Source organism: Nyctibius grandis, chromosome 20 (assembly GCF_013368605.1).
Source record: "Nyctibius grandis isolate bNycGra1 chromosome 20, bNycGra1.pri, whole genome shotgun sequence".
Taxonomy (NCBI): domain Eukaryota; kingdom Metazoa; phylum Chordata; class Aves; order Nyctibiiformes; family Nyctibiidae; genus Nyctibius; species Nyctibius grandis.
In genome coordinates, this window is record NC_090677.1 from 8,922,491 (window position 1) to 8,943,780 (window position 21,290).

The 21,290-nt window shown below is 41.0% G+C and overlaps 1 protein-coding gene across 3 annotated transcripts in view; it reads right to left on the reverse strand.

The window, feature by feature from the left end:
* Positions 1–76: 76 nt before the first annotated feature.
* The window catches only part of TOGARAM1 (TOG array regulator of axonemal microtubules 1), a 30,818-nt gene continuing 9,604 nt past the window's right edge, over positions 77–21,290 (reverse strand). The window contains exons 4-22 of one of the 3 annotated variants that reach the window (XM_068416549.1): positions 20,036–20,332; positions 19,077–19,342; positions 17,635–17,867; positions 15,950–16,050; positions 14,252–14,410; positions 13,370–13,462; positions 12,761–12,930; positions 12,234–12,396; positions 11,783–11,860; positions 10,907–11,060; positions 10,186–10,291; positions 9,514–9,749; positions 6,453–6,611; positions 5,765–5,891; positions 5,327–5,445; positions 3,841–4,030; positions 2,662–2,881; positions 1,864–1,950; positions 77–987 (exon numbers count right to left, since the gene is read on the reverse strand). In XM_068416549.1, coding sequence (XP_068272650.1) covers positions 734–987; positions 1,864–1,950; positions 2,662–2,881; positions 3,841–4,030; positions 5,327–5,445; positions 5,765–5,891; positions 6,453–6,611; positions 9,514–9,749; positions 10,186–10,291; positions 10,907–11,060; positions 11,783–11,860; positions 12,234–12,396; positions 12,761–12,930; positions 13,370–13,462; positions 14,252–14,410; positions 15,950–16,050; positions 17,635–17,867; positions 19,077–19,342; positions 20,036–20,332 — 3,212 coding nt within the window. In that variant the 3' untranslated portion in view covers positions 77–733. Of the gene's footprint in view, positions 988–1,863; positions 1,951–2,661; positions 2,882–3,840; positions 4,031–5,326; positions 5,446–5,764; positions 5,892–6,452; positions 6,612–9,513; positions 9,750–10,185; positions 10,292–10,906; positions 11,061–11,782; positions 11,918–12,233; positions 12,397–12,760; positions 12,931–13,369; positions 13,463–14,251; positions 14,411–15,949; positions 16,051–17,634; positions 17,868–19,076; positions 19,343–20,035; positions 20,333–21,290 lie in introns of all 3 variants that reach the window. The other 2 variants (XM_068416548.1, XM_068416550.1) reach the window with 2 other exon arrangements.

Below are 21,290 nucleotides of genomic sequence, written 5' to 3' on the forward strand. Positions count from 1 at the left end.
CCGCTCCTCCTCCCGCCAGATGGCGGCGCTTCCTCCCTCTCTCCTTCCCTCAAGCAAGGAGGCGGCGGCCGCGGCGTTACAGAAATAAATCCGTTTATTCGCGTCGGGTTCCCGTGTAAAACGCGTACAGTACCGGCAGCGGGAGGGCCAGGGCGGGGAGGGGGCGCGGCCGAGGGCCGCCGCTGGGCAGGGGCAGCGTTGGGGTCGTTGCCCTCAGAGCGGGTGCAGGTCCCGTGCAGGTGAGCATGCCCAGCCACCAAGCAAACGTTACCGCAACAGCAGCCACAGCAAGCTTAACACTGCACAACGGCGTAAGTGGATTAAAAAAATACATATTTTTCACAAATACCACACAAAACCCTGTTGTGTAATTATCTGGATTTGCTTCCGCTTATCAGTGTAAGGCTCAGTGCTAAAACAAGTCAAAACATGACTGTGATAAGTGTATTTATTCATTAGCAATCTGATACCCACTACAAACGGGGTGCTGTGCTCTATCTTCCAAGAGGTGCAGACGCACAGGAGTGATGTCTCCTCCATCACCAGGCACTGGCCTGCAGCAGCGAGGGGAGCTGGCCCCAGCTCAGCCCAGGCTCCCCCGACAGCGGCCCTTCGGCGTGGGAAACGCAGGCACTGCGAACCGGCAGCACGGGGACGGCCCCGTGTCTCCCTGTAAACAGCTGTCCGTCTGTCCGAGTCAGTCGGCTGACTGAGCTTCACACAGACACTTGTTTTAGGTTGCCATCTCCAGAAATTCTTCTAAACTCTTCTTGATGTGCGGCGGCTGCGACGCAGCGCGAGTTAACAGGCTTTGACCCATCTGTGCAAAAAGCGCTTTCGACAATTTCGCCGTGGCTGCCCGGGTGTTTCCTCCGGCGCCAGGCAAAGAGCCGCCGTTCGTCATGTTTCCCAGGAGGTGCCACAGGACAACGAGAACTTTTTGCTCCACAGCGTAAGGCTTCCGCGGGTACAACTCTGTAACAAGATCTGCAAGAAAAACAACAGGTCATCAAGCAGTGTTTGAAGACTATTTTTAAAATACAATTCAGAAGTCATCCCCTGCTTTGAGAGGTGTTTAAAAGCACTTAACGTCAAATCATCTTCTCAAATTAACTAATGAAGGAATGCGACTGTGTAAACTCTCAGGAGTTTACACAGCAGCACTGGTACTGCTGATAATTACAATCTCCCATTAAATTAAAACAAGTACAGGAAACAAAGTTTTATTGAGTTTAGTTAGGATTATCATAACGACCTTTATTTCTCACAGTGCACTGGGTAACATCTGGTATTTTATGATTTCCCTCTACCTCAGAAATACGTGGTAGGTATTTAAGAATCAAAGTAGCCTTATACTATAAATATATATAACATGAAGCATTTTCCCTACTTAGACAATTACATCATTAATTATTTCATTTGCAAATGTTTGCCTTTTTGCTAGAATGGCCTCTTCTGATATAGGACACAAACTACTCCAAAAAATCCCAACAAGAGATGCACTGTGTGAAGGTTGGTGGCTAATGCATTCAGAAAGCATAAATTTAAGAAGGTTTCAAGAACAGACTGTCCGTTATGTTATTTAGTTCCATTTCATAGCTGCTGCACACAGAACTGCTCTGAAGGTAAGCCAAATTCTGTTTGCTTCAAGCATACTTCCCATAAAGACATCCCTTGTTCACTTAAAACACCACAAGAAAATTCAGCACTCCTGCTAGTAATAATCCCCAATATTAAATATTAAATCGCCCACAATCTACTGTGACAGAGGGAAGATACACAGCCACCACCATCCTACAAGGCATTTGCCTAATTAGGGTGGTACACAAACAAACAAGCACACACAGTAAAACATCACTTTACCAGCAAGCTTCTCTGTCATGTCTTGTTTTGCTTTTCCATTCAGAAACTGGGCTTTCGTGCAGAATGGCTGGAGAAGCAAATAGCTGTCTAAACACAAGGAACAGAACACGTGAAAATTCTTAAACAGAAAATTAAACAAGTCTGGAAATAATATGGAAAAATGTAAATAAGAACCTTAGTTATGAGATATTAACTTCAAAGCACACGGTGATGTATTTAAGGGCATAAAAGCAAAATAAGGTACTATTAACAAGCCCTAACTCCTAGAGGCTGGTAGAACATAGCATGTTCATTTACTGAAAATACTAAGGTTCAAAAATAGTTGAGGAAGGCAAATAGTTGTGGCATACACAAACCAGCAGACCTCTAGTTCTTTGACCTGTTTAAGAGATTCAGCAGCACTCTGAGCAGCTTCTGGATAACGAAAGGCAGGATCACCCAGAAGGGATGAGGATGGAAGGGACAGCTTTTGAGTATCCCCAAGGATGGAGACTCCACAGCCTCCGAGGGCAAATTGTGCCAGTGCTTGGTCACCCTCACAGCAAAAAACACCAGCTATGGAAAAATAACAGAAGCACCTACGTGCTTAGGGTGAGTCCAGCCAGCTGTATGTCTTTATTGGACTGGGAAAACATTGAGATGACTTGTATGCTTTAAAAAAGTGTGTGAATAAACCCAATGATTCGTTACACAATGTAATAATTGCATGGAAACTACTGGAGAGAGTAACTCTTTAAATCTGAAATTTAATTAATACAATTAAAACCCTTTAAAATTAATAGAGAGTAAATTACTTACCTAAGTACTGACACAGAGCCTCAATAACGTTTGTGGCAGCTGCATAAACCCCTGGATTTTTGGAGTTCAGGTTGTTGTCTACTATGGCAGGAATTAACATGTTGATCACAGGTGACAAATTGTCTTTCAGCAATGGAACCATCTTGTGCATTGTCTCCAGAGCAACCTGACTGACCTTACTGTTTGAGTCGTGTAGGCGAGACTTGAAAGCATCAAAGATCTGAAAAAGCACCCAAACAGCATTCACCTGAATTAACAATGTTTGAGGTGGATGTTACGTTTCCTGCTTCATTGTTACACTTTAATTGTCCAGCTTAGCAAAAGACAGCTCTGATATGCACATACCTGAGATACATTGTTTCTAGCAAATAAAGCAACATTTGATATTTTTATGCCATGTATTATTCAACTGTATCTCACCTCATGGGAATTTGAATCCTTCCTATACAATGCAATGGAGGTAAACCAGCCATCTGCAACTTTCACTATGACTAATATTGCCTGCAAACAAGTATTTTTAGCAAGACATAGCTCTATTTAGCAAAAAGAATGTTTTAAAGGTTACAAAAACATTCACAGTTAAGATATTGTGAAGTTCCACAGAAGTATTTCACAGTTCCACAGCAAAGACACTGCGCTGTTAGAAGACAGTCTTGGTTTTCCTTTCATTATATCCATCTTTAGTTTACAACTGTTGGACCTCATCGTAGGTATTTTTCTCCTAAAGAACCTCCTTTCCTATTAGACAGGATACTTTCCTTAAGCTTTATCATCATAAAGACCTTTCCTCACCTTCTCCTAGACAGAGCAAGCAGGCAGAACTTCCAGCTGTGTTTCACAGAGAGCTTTTCAGATCACAATTTGTCCTGGCTGCTCTTTTTGTGACCTGTTCCAATATTTTGATACATACTCAGTGGTGGCGTGAAAAACTGCACGCAGTACGCCAGAAATAGTTCTGTGAGTGCTATCTCCAAGTGAAAACTTGCAGCTTCTTCCTCCTATTTCCTTCCTTCACTACCTTTGTAGCTTACATATCTCCCCTTGGGCGTACCTCACCTACTCCTCAAAGCTTTCCTGTTAATCAGACATTTCATTGAAAGAGGAAGCCAAGATTTTTACCACAAAACTTCATGGCACACCTTTAAAGACCTCTGAAATAAAATGTTTCCATACAGTTACCTTCACAATGTTTGCAACAACGAAGCCTTGATTGTTCTCTGTATCTGACAACAGCTGCTTAACGCCATTTATTCGATCACGGAAGTCTTTTGCATTCAACAAACCTATGATGTCTTTAACATACTCTTCACTTTCTAATGAATTACGAGGAGTTGTTTTTCTTGTGACCTCACGGGCTTCTGTAGTCTCTCTATTGGAAAGGAAAAAGTTATGCAGTGAACACATAAGCAAGCTGCAACAGGAGCCTTTAATCTCAGACACTCTCTTTCCATTTAAGTGCAAATAACAAAAGTAAACAGAAAACCTCCTGGTGAAGGACTTTAAACATGGTGATTTAAAAAAAAAAATCATCTAATAGTAATTGTTGCTCCTGAACTCTCAATATACATTCCGCTCTAAATGCACACACACCTTTACAGGAGAGGGAAGCCTCAGCTAGGCACGTACTGCTTCTGTACAAGAGCAGCTGGGTTTTGACCCGTAACAGTGTGAACTTCCCTCACATCAACGGGTCAAACAAAAAAAAAAATTACTGCAGTTTAATTCTTTATTCTTAAAGTACTTTAAACACTGATCCCAGTCTAGCTGGCACCTACGCAACACGCCCTGCCGAGGTGGAAATTCAACAACTCTTCCCAGAGGATTTTGAGTCAAATTTTCCGTAGCATCTCATCTTATTAGTCAGTCATGGCAAGAATTATAAAATCTGTGGAATCGCTTCTCTGTCCAGGTAAGTGTCCTGCATTTACAGACCAGTCAGAGTCGCTAGCTCATTCCTAATTTGTGAACAGAAGTCTGATGGAGAATGGAGTAAGCAGACATGTAGTTTTACGTGCCAAAGCAAAATGTACCATCAAATGTGGAATTAGTTATTATTTTGAATAGTAGAGCGTGTATTAAAGAAATCCGTTCCTGAATAGACACCGTCTTCAACCTGGAGGCAGTCCCAGCCCCTCTGAACTCTGTATTCTTGGATGCAGCTTCTTGGCTTGGTTTAAATTTTGGGGAGTTTCTTTTTCAGTTCAATAGGAGACAAACCAGAAAACTAAAGATGGACAGAGTATCATCTAAAACCTTCAGCATCCCCAGCTGGGATCTAACTAAGTACTTAGTGTCCAGGGAAGGGCACAAACATAATTTGTACCACGGCTATCACTGGACATGCTTTTTCTACAGCCTCTGACCAGCAATATCTTGAACTGATGGTGACATGGATCTACCTTGAATTCCAAGTCTTTTGTGTACTGTGTGTATTTTCATAGGCAGTCAATAGACCAAGTAACTTCAAAATGCACAAAGCCATTTTAATATTAGCAATTATCCTATTTAAAAGAGTTTACCTGGGACTTGTCAAGATTTTCCTTTTCCTTCAGGTATGTTTAATTTTCACAACCCTCTTGTGAACGTTTCTCTACTCTCTTCTTGTGGTGAGGCTGTTATCCTAGAGGTCAAGTCACTAACAGGGTAAAACGCTGAAGATCATTACCTGTCAGCGACGTTGAGACCTTCTCTGGAAGTAGATGATGACCTTGAATGTCCAACACTACTAGTATGGGAACGTCTTCCTTTTGCTGAGGGTACATCTAATGGCATCTCCCCCAAGCCCTGCACAAAGGTGCAACCATTAATTGACATGGCTGGTACAATTCTGCACTGCTGGAGACCCTGTAAAAGCAAGTCTGGCAGTCATGCAAAGTACAGGAGCAAAGTACGTTTGACCCAGTGTACCTGGAAGGAGTAAAGGCGTGCACAGGGCAGGTAACAAGCAGCACCTTGCCGTGCTCTAGTCACTTGTCTTGCTCTGAATGCACTCCCCCCGTTCCCTGTACGCTCCCTGCCTACACCGAGCGGTCACAAGTACAAGTTCACATTTCTCATAGAATCACAGAATGGTCAGTTGTTAAACAAGAGCTCTTCCACATACCTTTTCATGCAGGTTGCTAACAGATTCCTTAATGTAAGGCAAATCCTTGGTCGGCACATACTTTTCAAGCGTTTTATCAAAATCAGGATGAGCCATCATATTGAAGAGCATCTTCCGACCGTAATACCTGCAGGGCAACAGACCATGACACGTACATCTGTGAACACAGGTTTGCTTTGTAACTCTGTTGATAATTACAGATGTGTAATTCCAAAATATAAAAGTGCAAGAAGATTGCTGCCTAGATGTGTAACCAGACACCCTTTTCATCCTCCCACAAAGAAACTACGCTCAACAATCGCTATCAACAACCAAGCAAATTAGTGGGAGCAGTCTTCCATTTCAGCCGCCTTTCAACAGGATGGTCCAGCCGTGTCAGACAGGGTGGATCCCAGTGCCAGCACTCCCTCCACGGCCTCTATCTCCTCTGTGCCCAGCAGAGTATGTCCTTTGAGCCCCTCTTCTTCTGCAGCCCGGGGGGCACGGCTGCAGGAGGCATGCAGGTAATTCCTGTCCCATGTGCTATCTTAACAGCCTTGGCAGTGTTAGGGTTACGGCTGGACTCTATGACCTCAAGGGTCTTTCCCAACCTACATGATTCTGAGTCACTGCAGAGGAACGCACACCGAGCTGTGCAGAGGTTTCAGCCACCTGGAATGTGCTCATCTCAACGATTAACCTTCCTCACCTCGTTTGCTGTGAGCTATCCTGTGCAAACCTGGCTATCGCAGGGAAAAGCCGATCGGCGACAGCTTTGGTTCCAGCCAGGACCCGCTCCGGCCCCATGTGTTCTACAATGTCCGAGAGGTGCTGGGCTGTGCATCTTCTCACCGCTGAATGCAGGTGGCTGAAGAAAACACAGCTGCTCAGTAAAAACTCACCACAGGAGCTACACAGCAGTACTTATTTGCTCTACAAACACGGTATGCAAGTTTTCTTTTTTCAGCTTTAGCATCATCTACAACTAGGACACTGCTGATACACAGTTATTCTGGCTGTATAGAGAAGACCTTGTGGAGCAAAGACAAATTACTTCATTTGAAAGGATAATCCATTTGATTAAACTTCATTTCATTCACTTAAAATCTCAAACTACAAGAACGTAGAATGAAAAAAGAAAAATTATATTCTTTTTGTTTAAAGTCAGTTTCAACCTCTAACTGCACCTTCTGGATTAATAAAACTAGTATTGCTTGTTTTCTTTAACATAATTGTAAAATATTTTAGAAAGCACACTACTACATGTTCTTTCCATCAGCTTTATGAAAAACAAGTTCCTTTGCTCAGAAACACATCTTGTGTATTTTATATCAATTTAAAATTAAATAAAGCAGTATTCTATCGACTTCTAAAAATCTTGCAGAAGTCTATTTTCTACAAAACAGGGGCCACTAAACACCTATGCAGGCGAAAATGAGAGAAAAGCTGGAATCAATTTTCAAACTCATGCAGCAAACTAACCTTTTATATAAATTCTGCTGCACCTGCCCAGCCCACATGTTTTCAGAGTACACAATTCTGCAAATTCAAACTTTCCCAATTTTATCTTTGGATTAAAAATCCTACTTTGAGGACAGTTTCACTGCAGAGTAAATGAGACATTTGCGTGGCTCATTGATCACAGGGAAAAGCAGGTTTAAAGGAGAGAGCCAAGGAAAAGAATGGACTTGGCACTCAGTACCTGCCGCGATGTCTGTACAGCAGCCACATGTCTCAGGAGCTTGGGAGAAGGGAAACAGTAACTGACTAACTCCTGCTGCCTGTTCCCATGGGGAAAAGAGAACTGGGAGGCTTAAAGACCTCACCACGTGGAAGCAAGTAAGCCCCCGCTCCCCACAAATGCCTGCTGCTCGTGCAAAATAGTTGGAAATCTTTCTGTATGCCCATAAGGCCTTAGAATTAAACACAATTCATAGAGAGAAGCAGAGTGATTTTAAAATTTCTGAACTACAATCGCTTTCAGATCTAGTCCTGGAACCATGCTCTTGGATCAAGCGTCTATCCATAGAGGCGAGTTTACAGCAGTAGTCTGGTGTCTAAATTTAGAGCAGCATCTCACAAAAGCAAACAAAATGATGATCCCTGAGGTCTCTTCCAACCTGGTTGATTCTGTGTGATTCTGTGAAAAATGTTTTTCATTGTTCTTGTTGGTAAAGTCAGAACCAACTTTTTAGCTGAAGAAGAATTGGTATATATATATCTACTCAGGGTTGCAAGCGTTAATAGTTGTGATCGCAGTAGGCTTGAAATGTGTTGAGCAGAAAATAGGTAAATTTTAAGAGGTCTTATGAAAAGACCTCAACTGTTAACTTGAATACAGTTGTGGTGAATACAAGCAACTCAATGTATAAGCCAAATTTAGAAAAGCTATCCTTGTGTAATTACACAGTTGTGTCAAACTGATCATCTAGTTCCAACCCCCTGCCACAGGGATATCTCAAACTGTATCCAAGTTCACAAATCGGAGGGGTCAAGTCTTTATAGGTCTAGAAAACTCCTAAGGATAGGTCAGTGTGCTTGAATCTGCCACCAAAAATGGGGAGATCAGATGGAGCCAATTAGATAATGAGTATTGCTTGGCCAAGGATTCCTGAAGAAAAGATGGGAGTACATAGACAGACTGCTTTACATGGCTTCTGAATTAAAGCAGTGTGCAGTTAGTGTCTGCTGCTCTTAAATCCACAGACACACGATGTGCAGACATGATTCACAGCTAATGCAAATCCCGAGGCTGGTATCTGCCTTTCGGTTTAAAGTTCAGGCAATTGCAGTGTGGTTCTCATTGGCTTTCAGGAGACAGAAGCAACACATTCCACAACAACCAGCTTCCCAGGCAACAAAATAGGAAACAAAACGTTTTGAATCAAGACTAACTCATGATTTGTAGCTGTGCAGAGTCTAAGGATTGGTTTATAATGTAGCATCGAAATATTTAATGGAAGGGATAGGCTAAGAGAAATGTAGCTTATTAAATGTCATCTAAGTGATGACAAATAAGAGATTAAGTAGGTACAGATATCTAACATACTGGAATGCCTAATGGCTTGGTTAAGGAGTGCTGTTACAAGTGATTGAGGATATAAAAGAACAACAAACTTAACAGGGAAAGTGAAAGAAAGGAATGTAACTTCTGCTAGAGACTGAGGTGAGCTAGAGGTCAGCATCAAACCATGCAGCCAGAAATGGAGGCTTGTCATGTTTGAGGTACTCAAGCAAACAAAGGCCACCACCCCTGTAAAGGAAATTAAAATGCAGATAAAAAAGACTATTAACCAGCTAAGTCTGGAGAAGAACATGAAATCAACCAAGAGAGTGGCAGCTAGAGAAACGTAATTATAAATCATCTTTCTAAATAGAAAGTAGTGCTGAAGAACTGGAAAAGACAGGCATTGGATTGCAGAGCGAGTAAAAAAGAGAATGCTGTGTCAGTTTTACTAGGCAAAGCAAAACAGCAGTTTCCTACAAATACTATACTAACTGTGAGTAAAATTACTGAAGTCTTGCAAAATGACCAGAAAACACACCAAGCTCCAAAGTCAACAGCCAGCTTTTTACATCATGTACAGAAAGAACCAGGGGGGCTACATTTTACTTTTATGCCAACAAACGTTGCCCTGGGTAGAAGTTTTGCAGAGCTGACTTAATTTTCAAATTTCTGCCTATTGTATTTTGATTTTTTAAAAAGATTATATTTGATAAATTTAATCTATTCACAAGTTATTTCTTTATAAAGTCTTTATAAGAATTACCTTTGCCCTCCATTTATAAGAGAACAAAGTGCACGTGCTGGAGTCACATTAGTAACCATGGCCTTCAGTGCTTTGTCTACCTCTTCCCTTATAAATGTGTTGGATTCACCAGCTTTGTGCAAAAGGACTTTTACTGTATTATCTAGTTCTTGATCCATGCTCTTTTTCAGGTGGGTGAACAAATCCCCTAAACAGACCACAGCAGCTCGAGAAACACCTGAGCGTAAATTCTTGACCTGCACACAGGAAAAACCCAAACAAACAATGAATAATGTTTATAAATTGTACTTTAAAATAAGCAAAGCTTCACGTTCCCCTTTGTAAGCTTCAAGTAACATTACAAGCAACTGAGAAGCACATTTCTGACTTGATTCACAATGTGTGAGAATTAAAATGAGAATTAAAATGCATGCACATGAAAATGGTATAAAGTTACAATCAAAATTGTTTCAGTCTCGTAGCAAATCAAATCAAATCAACTGTTGGTATGTGAAGCATGAGCTGCTTTGCTGAACAACAGACTCATCCTTTTGAGACTGTCCAACAGAGGAAAACTAACCACAGAGTCCAACTAACCACAGGTGAACATACTTTTTCACTTCAGTGTATCTCAGAGCTATTAAATACCTACACACATATAGTCAGTGAAATATTCTGATAGTAAACTTTAACCTCTTGTGCCACAGCCAAACTTGTTTCGTGAAGCTTTGCAGTCAGAACAGTCGCATGGTAGGCAGACAAACACCTAACAAAGTTCAGACCTTCAATTTTCTTCTCCCTATGTAAAAAAATATTTAAATTCAAAACATTTGCAAATTTTCATAAAAATATTAAAACACAGAATTCTAAGACACCACAGAGCAAACAAAATAGATTGTAAAATAAAGCAATGACATACAACATAGGGAATTCTTTCAAAGTGAGTCTTTCTTTTAATGAGGTAGTAGGACTACTTTAGCATACCAGTCTCTCAATTCTTTCCTGCAGTTCTCTCCACAGCTTGCACTAGTGGCAATTAAAGGACTACCTTCCTTCCCCACGTGGAGAAGGCAGCAGCACTGTAACCCCATTTCACCAGCCAGAGCACAGTGAAGCCTTATATTCCCCAGAAAACAGCAAGAAGGTATTGGTGGGGGCCCTCTCCAGAGCAGTGCTCCAACCTGGACATCTCCACCCGTCTCTGCAAGCTTAGCTATTGAGCCTCAACTTACAACAGTTACAGTTTAATCTAGATTTGGACTGAAGAAAACTTTTTTCTTCTTTCTCATATATCACCTGCAATCCTTCTCACTATTCTTGATGTTATGTCCATTTTGCTGTTTTTTTTAAGTAAGTTATCAAACTAAACGCCTTCTACATTGGACTCAGGTTGTAGACAGATGTTCACACCTACCAGTCATCATCAGCTAAAAGCATCAAGGCTTCTGTCAGCGCCGTTTCTGGTTTTGGAAAGGGCTGCAGTTCTGATGGGTCCATTATTTCTGGGCTGTGAGTGACTGGTGGGCTCCGGTCTTTATAGGGTCCTTGTGCCCCAGGGGAAATTTCATCTGCAAAGTCATGAAGCATAACAAATAATTAGCATAATTTGAAGAAACTAATTCATTCAAAGGAAAGAAATACAAGAAGTCTGAGGTATAGACTGCTGCTAAGAAGGGACCAGGTTTTCAAAGACTCTCTCCCAGTCACATCCTCAGCCATCCAGCATTTCATTCATGGGAATGCATTTGTTTGCAAACAACCACCACTTTACAAAGCCACGAACACAAATGTAGTGGGTTTTTAATGTAAAAACAGATGCACAATGTGCTAAAACACAGTGAGGTAAGACACAATACAGTAAAACACTTAAATCCTGAAGACCTTTGACCATCACCAGTATGAGCTTCTGTTCTGAAAAGATTTTCTACTGCCTCTTTTCAAGGCATCTCAGTGACAAAATGTACACAGAAATGTTTGTCTTGGAGAGAGAAGGGGTTGGAAGAGAGTCAGTTTGCCATTAATACATTACATCATTTAAGTTGCTGAGCAAATAAAAACCCCTTTTATAGTTCAAGCACCTTCCTAACAAATTATAGATGAAAAATGTTTCAAGGGAGCAATGATGAATTCTACTCCCCTTCACCACCAACCCCCAAAGTACTGCTCCTCCAGAGCACCTCAGAACTGCCCATTGTTCATACTAATTGTATTAAACCTGCCTGTATTTTGAACTGTCCCACCCCACAGATCCAAATGTTTTAACAGTCTCGAGTCTCCTGTAACAGCTTACCAGAATCTAGCACGGCGGAACATTTTGTCTTCTTCAAACTGGACGTTCTTTTTAATGAAGGATTAAAGGCCACGTTTTCTAATGACAAAGATACATTTCTTGACAATGTTAATACATCCCCACAGAGATCTAACTCTAGAAAACAGGAAATGTCCAAACTACAACAACAACAGATCAGAAAAAAGGAAAAAACGAGTATTTTCAGTCCTAATTTGTCTTTTGCAATTTTTCTGAACTACAGTCTTGCAATTATTTGCCATAAGCACTTTACTCTCCACCCTCTGCACTAGAAGACTGACAACAAATGCCTAAAGAGTGAACTGCAGTGTAAAATTAATTCTAGTAATACTTTATGTCACACTACACACTCATGATTTCTGGCAATTGTCACAGAATTTTAATTTCCATTTCAGCAGTATATTATTCATTTAAGACAAACACTAATCCTCACTTTCTGTTGTCATTTTCTCTGGTTCATTCAGTTTAAGTCTTTCCCAAGGGTATTCTTCCTTTTCTTCGAGGTCTTTGACTTCCTGATGTTCTTTAGGATTGTGCTCTTCTTTTTTCTTCCGCCTCATCTTATCCTGGGCAGATTTTGACATAGCAACTTTTATCTGCAAAAAATTAACGCACCCATTGCAATAAGCAATATAATATAGTGCATAAGTTGCCCAAGAACTTGTTACCCAGTTCTTGATATTGTCTAAGGTAAGCATGGAAAATTACTATTTTCACCATTATTCTACAGAGCAAAAGGAAATTATTCTTATAAATATTAAATCCAATCCTGAAAAGAGCCGAATGCATGCTTTCTGCATGATAAGTATCCTGCTGGCAAAAAGAAACAACATTCCAGGTTTAAACATCTAAGGGAAATAATAATTTACTCTAAAATATCTGACTGCAGAACTGTATTCAGCTGTATTTATACATATAAAAACAGGAAGCAAGACAACAAAAGGGCTCTGAAATTCTTACCTCTCTCTCATTTTCAACATGGAAATGAGACGCACTGTTCTGCTGGGTGCTTCTCCCACGGATCCCTGACAATGGCTCCATCTCCTCTTTGCCAGCTTGGTCATCTCCATTCGCCACACACGTCATGGACTGGCTGCGTGTTCGTGCAGAAGGAGGGCTTCCAAAAACACCTGAAAGGCATATCACGTTGTACTGTCACCACAAATAAAACCATTTTATTTAGCAGAACTTAGTAAAAATTAACAAAATCAGAAGTAATTCAAGAAGATTGAACATTGCTATTAAACTGTTAGTGCCAATTTCCACCCAAAAGTACTCTTACCTTATCCTACCGAGCAGGATGGATGCACGTACATGTGTGCACCCCAGGCTAGAAGCAAGACCCAACCTTCACAACGTGCTGCCACTCTTTGTTGTTGGAATGGAACAGCATATCCAGCAACTGCCAAACTTTCAAGCATCATTCTTTTTATTCTTGTCTGAACTGGAGATTGTTCCCAATCTAAAATGTCGTAAGGAATCTACGTCTCCTTTTCCCACTCTGTAAAAGTACATTTTCCCTCATTTTAAAAACATGAGATACAGAAGATCATTTTGGTTTTGCAATACCTTTACGAACAATTGCAACTGCATCTTCAGACAGGACACTGGGTGAAATGAAATCTAGATTGGTCATCTGTGGAAAACCAGACTCTGCAAGACCTTAAAAAATAAAAATCACAATGTAAATCACGTAGTTTACACTTTGGTACATGTTTTGTTCTTCTAAAATGTCATCATACACTGACATTTGAATTTATCACTTTTATGAATCAGTATATTTTCAAGTTACTGAAGGATTTACTAAATATTGGTATCCTCAAAATCACAGAAAGCATAGAGCAAATAAAATTTGTGCCAAAAGATCTTAAAGAAAACCAATGTTTGTAAGAAGATTTGTAAATCAACTGATTCCACTGAAAAAAGCATACGTTTCTAACTCACTTAGTACAAGTACAGAACTGTTTGTTATGTAATGCAGCACAATTGAATCGAAACAGAATTTGCTAAAATATTTTTCAGAAGCAATTCTCTCTTAGACGGTAACTGAATGTGCATCAAATACTAGATCCTCTCTGGAACCCACCCCCAGATCAGGACCTTCTGTCCTAACCTCAACTTACCAATGAACAACAGAGTCATTTAAAGCCAAATTTTTAAAGCTGTTCATTTATTCAGACTGAGATATACAACAATTTGGTCCTTTTTTCATGCCACTCACTAAAAAAGTAACTTGACTTGTAATTTTAATTGAATTGGAAGTCTAATTTCAGTTAATGTCAGAAAAAAACCCAAGTTGTTACTAAGTATAAAGATTCGAAAAGAGGAAACCACACTAAACACCTTGAAATGTATTTTCCATAAAACCTGTTTTACAGAAGTTTATACACAGCCTCAGGTTTTGCCATAAATGAGAGCTCAGCCGAACAGCAACGTAGCAAACTCACAAACCTTGTGAATGCTTAAAATTTCTTTGATGTTCCATATTTTGACTTCTGAAAATAGTACGTGACACTTCTCCTTGCTTCTTGTCCTCGTAATCTCCACATCCGTTGCCACAGTTCAAACGTTGGCCAACTATGCTGTTAGAAGTCCCCTTACCATCAAACACTAGCCATGCAAAAGGAAAAAAATCAAATATTAAAAAAAATTAGAAATAGTTTTTCCTGTGCACTACAAGATTCTCAAATAGCCACATTTTCAGAGCCCCTCAGGCTGGTTTGATGCAGATGGTATGAGCATTTCTGCCTACAGAAATCTGAGCATGTCAACAACGATGCTCCGGCTCTGTTCATTTTTCACATGCAAAGGCTTTCACATACAGATAAAGCCAGGCTGAAAACGAAAGAGGGAAAGAAAAATACAAAAAAAAGGTAGCTGCTTGGAAGAAGAAAATATTCCATCCTTTGAAACAAAATAAAAATTTAATGAGGTAAGTTACAGCAAGGGGGATTCACAATCAGTGTTAGAAAAAAGACTTTCATCTGATGAGATCAGTTAAACACCAAACTGATTTTTACAAGTTCTCCAAGTGCCAGTGTAAAAATTCAGAGCTTTTTGAGATCTGACTGGTGTGATGGGCCAAGCCCAGCCACTAGTGGGAGCAAAGGACTTTTCTTCACCGGTCAGCTGCACATGGATTACACTGACCTTATCAGGAGTAGGAGTCAGCTCTCCACAGGAGGTCCAGGGCTGTGCATTCTGCTCGATTAACTGGCTCAATAAGCAAAATAAATGTGCTGCTCATTGTTTTACACTGAAGGTCAACTTCTCACAGCAGGTCTTTTCATATAACGAATGTAAAATCATTAACCACAACGTGTATTACTGTGTACTGCATTATTTGCTTTCTGACTTATGCTGTTACTTGAAAAACTTCTTTGCTAATTTATCCTGAGAAAAGTGGCCTTACCTGAAATGAGGAGCAACAGCTTCAATTGCTGAAAAAAGACCATAAGTCTCAGTAGCAACTACTGGTTTTTGCATGTGATGGCTTTGCAAATTCAGGCCTGTAAGGTGCCCTCCAATCCTAACTGAACTGAGTTTTGCAGACTTTTTGGAAAAATACATAGTGGTTGAGGCTGCAAAAGGATGCAACAGAGCAGCCTTTGGGAAGAGAGGTCAGAACAGACTTTTGTGGACATGGCTCCTTCAGTTCCTTTCCTCTGAGGAAACATCTCCATCCAGTTGAATCAAAATTGATTAAATGCAAATAAATATAATCAGTTTCTGCCCATTACAGAAATCTGCAGTTACCTGTACTTCATTGGAAGCATAAAATAGAACAGCATCACTTAACTTCAATTTCCTACGAGGAAATTAACTGCTTGCAACATTTTGACCCTTCCTACTCGTACCCAGCTTGTGTCCCATGAATTTTCACACAATACTGAATTAAATTTTGAAGTGCACATACTCACAGGTGGCATTTGCATTAACACATTTTATCCTGACATAATAAGGCAGAAACCCTTGAGTTCCTCCTCACCTGCAGTACCACAGGATAATCTCAATTTGACCAAACAGCGTCCAGCAATTACCTTTTTGTAAGTGCTGAAGGGACACGAGCTCATTGAACAAGTAAGAACAGCCATGTCAAAGTGACCACTCAATGAAACAAGGTATATATTGAAAAGCACAGCAAAATACCTGTGCTGAAGTCATGTTCTGCCACATTTGGGTCTCTGTTTCTAGCTGAAGATACTCTTGCAGGCTGTGATTTACTGCCAAGTAGTGGAGAGGTGTCTGACCTGTAAATACAAAACACATTTTTATAAATACTATTCTACACACTAGTCAGAGCCCAGCTAAATAACACTTTGTAGCAAAGACATCAATAGATTTCAGTTTCTCCTCCCCTGCGTACTTAGTGGACAAATATTTCCAGTATACTAACACAAACGTTCACACTGAGTAGAAAAAGAAAGTTAATTCAATAGAAATTATTTGATGAGCAGGTCCATTATAAAGAGCACCATAAAGACAACCCTTAAGAGTAAACTGTACACTAGGACTAAATTTACATTCGAAAAGCTAAAGAGTTGTTTGGCCTAGGGGACTGACACTGCTGGTTCCAATCTGGCAAAGACTGGCAAAGGAGAGTGACCAAATCCACCAGCCCAACCACCCAGATTTTGTGAACAGACAACGCTGATTTCCAGTGCTCACAAACCAGCACCTGAACTAAACCCTCCAATATCTTTACGAATGAGCCAAGGCTTTTTATATCTTCTGGGATACATTTTGGCAGTTCTACAAATTCCGTGTTCCTGCCAGATGTTGCCCCCCTTCCTTGCTAGTTCATAATTCCTGTATCTGTGAATCTGTAAAACATTAAGCTTGTGTGTCACTGACTAATGGAAAAGGTGTACAGAAAGTGTCTGTGTCAAAACCTTGCCTGGAAAAACGTACACAGACATTTATAGTCGTGACTGTTTACGTATTCTAGCATTTCAGTGTGTTATTTTAAAGACTGTTTTTAAAACTGTGATTTAGCAGTAACGCATATAGGGAAGATACATACATATAAATTAGTTATGAGTCTTCACAGCTGTGAAAACCCTCTGTTTCTGAATCATTCCAGTCTCCCTCTTTTGCACACAAAAATAAGAGGCATCTTCGGATCAGAGCTACAAGCAGCTTCATCATGGGCTCTGAGAGCAGAGGAGGAGATTTTATACTGCAAAATTTGCAAAACTCCTCAAAAACTTTTTTATTTCATTAAAAAATAAAACAGTTTATACTGCTCATAACCAACTGGGTCATTGCTCTTTACATTCAGAGTAGCATGTGTCATCACACAATTTCTTTTTAGAAGAACTCTCATTTTAAATTAAAAATAGTCTATCAGTAATAAAATGGAAACAGTTTGTGATTCACAATAATAAGAAATATCTGCATTGCCTTCCTCTTCTCCAAAAACCAGATCCATTCCTTCAATTTCCAGGCTATAATAAGCAAACCTCATCCTTCCCCTTAACTCATTCTCACTCAGTTGTTAGGCTATGGTTCACATACCTTCTATGGCAGGCTAAAGCCTTAATGAAATATTTACTACCTCTGGCAGTACTTCACTGCGCTGTGTTACTGCGGCTGCACCAGGGAACTCTGTCAAATTAAAAGCCAGCACAAACTAGAATATATAATTAAGCAGCTATTGTATAAAGCAATGTATTTTTAGACAGGAAAATAATTCACATATATAAATCAAGCTATTAAGTAAAGCAATCTTACATAAAAAATTTATTACAGATTTCACTTTAATATTTAATTAACACCAGCAGAGACTCTGTGGGAGGATTTCAAAGCAGCGTTACCACACAAGCTCCACTCACGTTATTCTCCTTCTCTGGGGGATGGTGGACGTAGGTGAAGTCAGAGACTCCTGGCTGTAAACTCCGCTCTCGCTGCAGGAGCACACGCTCGGGGAGGAAGCGTGGGAGGGGGAGTCCGCGGACAGATCAAGTTTAAGGGCAGAATCAGGACTTTCAAGATCTGAAATGCGGCTGCTCAGCTTTGCCCTCTTCTTAGCTGCACTGTTGCGTAGAGATCTAAGGGAATTCTGCATCTACACAGGATAGACAACAACATTCCAGGTTTTATTCACTGCATAGGAAAAAAAGCTTTTTTAAGCAAAAGGAAGGATGTTTCTGAGCATTCACTTCAATTCACGGGGGTTCAGTGCCCGTGCCTCTGTTGGGCAATGTGACCGACCACTTACACAGGTTATGCAGGATTATAACGATCCCTTTCATTGTTTTGCTTCACCAGAATAATTATCCTACAAAGAAATGCAAATTCAACACTGTATCCTAGCCTCCTTTTGCAAAGCACAAGAACAGATTCCTACAGGAACGCCTCAGCTGCTCTTATCTCCTTTAACAGACTAAAGGAACCCTTTGATGGCTGCTGGTGTACACAGCTCAGGCTTTTCACATCTGAACTGCACAGAGATGCAACATATGAGGAAGTGAACCCTGAAAACTGTGACTAGCCAGCAGAGCTCCTATTCAAATAAGCCAAATAAGCACCACTGGGCATGGTGGCAGGGGCTGGCATACACGTAGGCTCCATCCACTGGGGGATCTCACCAGACAACCCCTGGGACTAAGAAACAGCCATGCAGGAGCTACAGCTGTGCTGGCTGCAGAGTATTTCATGGACCAGTGAAGGGAAATGCTAGGATAAGTCTGTTTGACAAGTCTCACGGGTCACAGAAGGGATAGATTTTTAAAGGTGTTAAATATTCCAATTATTTTCTAAATCACAGGTTGAGTCGCTCTCAAAACACCGGCCACTGAACACACACAATGGGCCCAAATTATCACTGGTGGATTTCCACGTCCAGGAGGGATGCCGACCCGCCAAGCCTAATGTCAAATGTGTCTGTGTCATATCAAACAGCTGCAGGTGACACCACATTCATTCAGCTTCACATCAGTTCTTCTCATTTTACTCCATGAAAAAATGAGCTAATTCTGAGAGAGCCAGGACATGGTGTGTGGATACCAGGGACAGCCTGCTTCAGCTAACCCGGGGGCTGAGGAAACTCCGAGGAAGTTATTCGTTATTTCAGGCCCTTCACTACAACTAAAGAGAGGATTATTACTTAAATCTGGTATGAAATTTAAAATGAAATCAAGATAACGAGAACAGAAGCTGTATAAAGGCCCGCAGCTCCGCCTTGGTACTACGATAACTGAAAACGTTACGACTTTGGCGCTGAGAAAAGCTGATATCAACTATTAAAAGTGCATTATGTCATATTTAAACCAACCTCTTCTTGGTCCACTTCCTCGCCATCAACATTTAGCTCTGCAAGACCAGCGGCAAGCTTCCTATCCACTTCATTCAGCCACACGTCCTCACACTCTTCATTTCTCCTCTTTGTCACATCTAATTCAATCTTATCGGGCAGCGGGCTGGCGAAGCGGGGTATAGGGGGGACGGGTCTGGCCCTGTTCAGGCCCTTGTGGGAGGCTGGGTGTCTCGCTAGGGTGGGTTTCAGCTGCAGAGAAGAATGTTTCTCCTGCAAATTCTCCCCTGAAGAAGACACAAGCAGATGTCAGTCCTTTGGAGGGGTGGCAGGAACACAGCACTCACCAGAGTAAACTTCATGTGTCATTTCTATGCCACGCCGGAAAACTTTTACAATGAGATGAGTGTTAAAAAATGTACTTATGCAGGCAATTTCATTTACTATTATAAATACATTTCAAGGACATTTTGTTTGGTTGAGCATGAGCAAATGTGAGTAAAACCAGTAAGAACATAAAACCAGCTATAGTGAGTCGGACAAAAGGCCTGTCCCCTAGCACGGTAAGAAATCGACACTTAGGAGCATTCAGAGAGGATTTAGGCAGTTCCTTGGTCAGAGGTTTCACACGAGCTGACCCACCGCCCTGGTACACACATCCATCACCTTTGTCAACAAATTCTTGCTTTTGGCATCTTCAGCAGCCTGCAGGAGTTGGCTTTTCCCTGATACACCACTGATAAGAAAAGCAGAGCTGTAGCATATTACACTTTATGACAAAATACAAAGATTTCACTTCAAAAGAAGCCTGCAGTGATGTGACTAGACTGGTGCAGGGATAAAACCTCACGTTTCTAACTGCAACTGGAGCACTGCACAATTCCCCACTTACCTGCCTCTATAGGTTTTCTGACCCCCGCTCCAAGCCACTCAAAATGCAAACCTGAAATCTGTTTTCATTATACTGATGACGTTCCTACCTGTACTGTCTCCTGACTTTTGACTGAGAAGCTGCTTCTGTGAACTAGGCTTCAGCAGTCCTTCAAAGCTCTTAAGAGGCCAGGAGTTTGAGAAGTTCATGGTATTATCTTGTGACTGCTTTGGAGACTCAACTGGAGAGGAGACGTGCTTTGGGCTGGTCCTGGGCGATGACAGAGGGTAAGACGGCAGGATGCAGGTCCCCTGGATTGCACTGGGGCCTTGGAAGGACACCGTATGCTCTGCTTGATTGCAAAAACTTCTCTGGGTCTTGCTGGGAAAATTCAGGCTGGCACAAACTGAGCAAAGAAAAAGAACAGTATTTGTAGTCATTAGTCTCTTTGACAGCTCTTATAATAATAATTTACAATGCAATAATACACCTTCTAGCTAGTCAAAACCGAAGGTCAGCGTTTTACCCAAGCAAACAGATAAATCAGCTAACTTCATTTTGCAAATTGCATTGTCCCTCAAAATACTGATTTCCTTTTTCTTCATTTGATCAGATGAGTTTGAGCCTAAGCTATTTCGCAGTCATGTTTTGAAGGACTATATTTGAAAAGCAAATGATGCAAGTAGCTTGAACATGGTTCTGCTGCTTGCTGCTCCATATTCCACGCCTGCATAGCATAAAATTTGCAAACATCACTCTCAAAACTCAGTGAATCAAGAGTACAAATAAAGCACGAATGTTATAAACTCTACTTCCTTCACAAAAAAAGCAAAAAATTCCCTAAAATTATTTTTTTCCAGAAACCAGTAGGTCAAAAATGGAAAGATAAGTGTAGATTTGGAAGTAGACTGTTTTAATTGCTTCCCATGGAAAGCAGATACATGTTCCCCACATGCACTCAAGCTTTTAACCACGCAAGTGAAAAAGAGGACAAGTTTTAACAAAGTCCTGGACAGCCTCTGGAAGGGTCACTGTAAGCTGGGCCACCTCAGAGATCTCACTGAGAGTACAGCCCCACAGACAACTCCACTGGCACAACTGGGAGAATGGGAAAGCACAGCCCGGGAGTGACAACAAGTGACAACGAGAGTCAGGCTTGGGGAACTTACTAATCATCTGTGTCACTCCCAAGAAAACCATTTGATTACGCTTTTAGTTATAGCACAAAAAAATCCCTTTACAAATCAGATCGCTCCAAGGTCTCTGTCTTCTGCTCCTGCTGCTTTCCAAGGCTGCAGCATCCTGGCGCTCCCTGGGTATCCCGGGGCAGCAAAACTGAGACAACCAAGTCAAGTGTGGGTTGC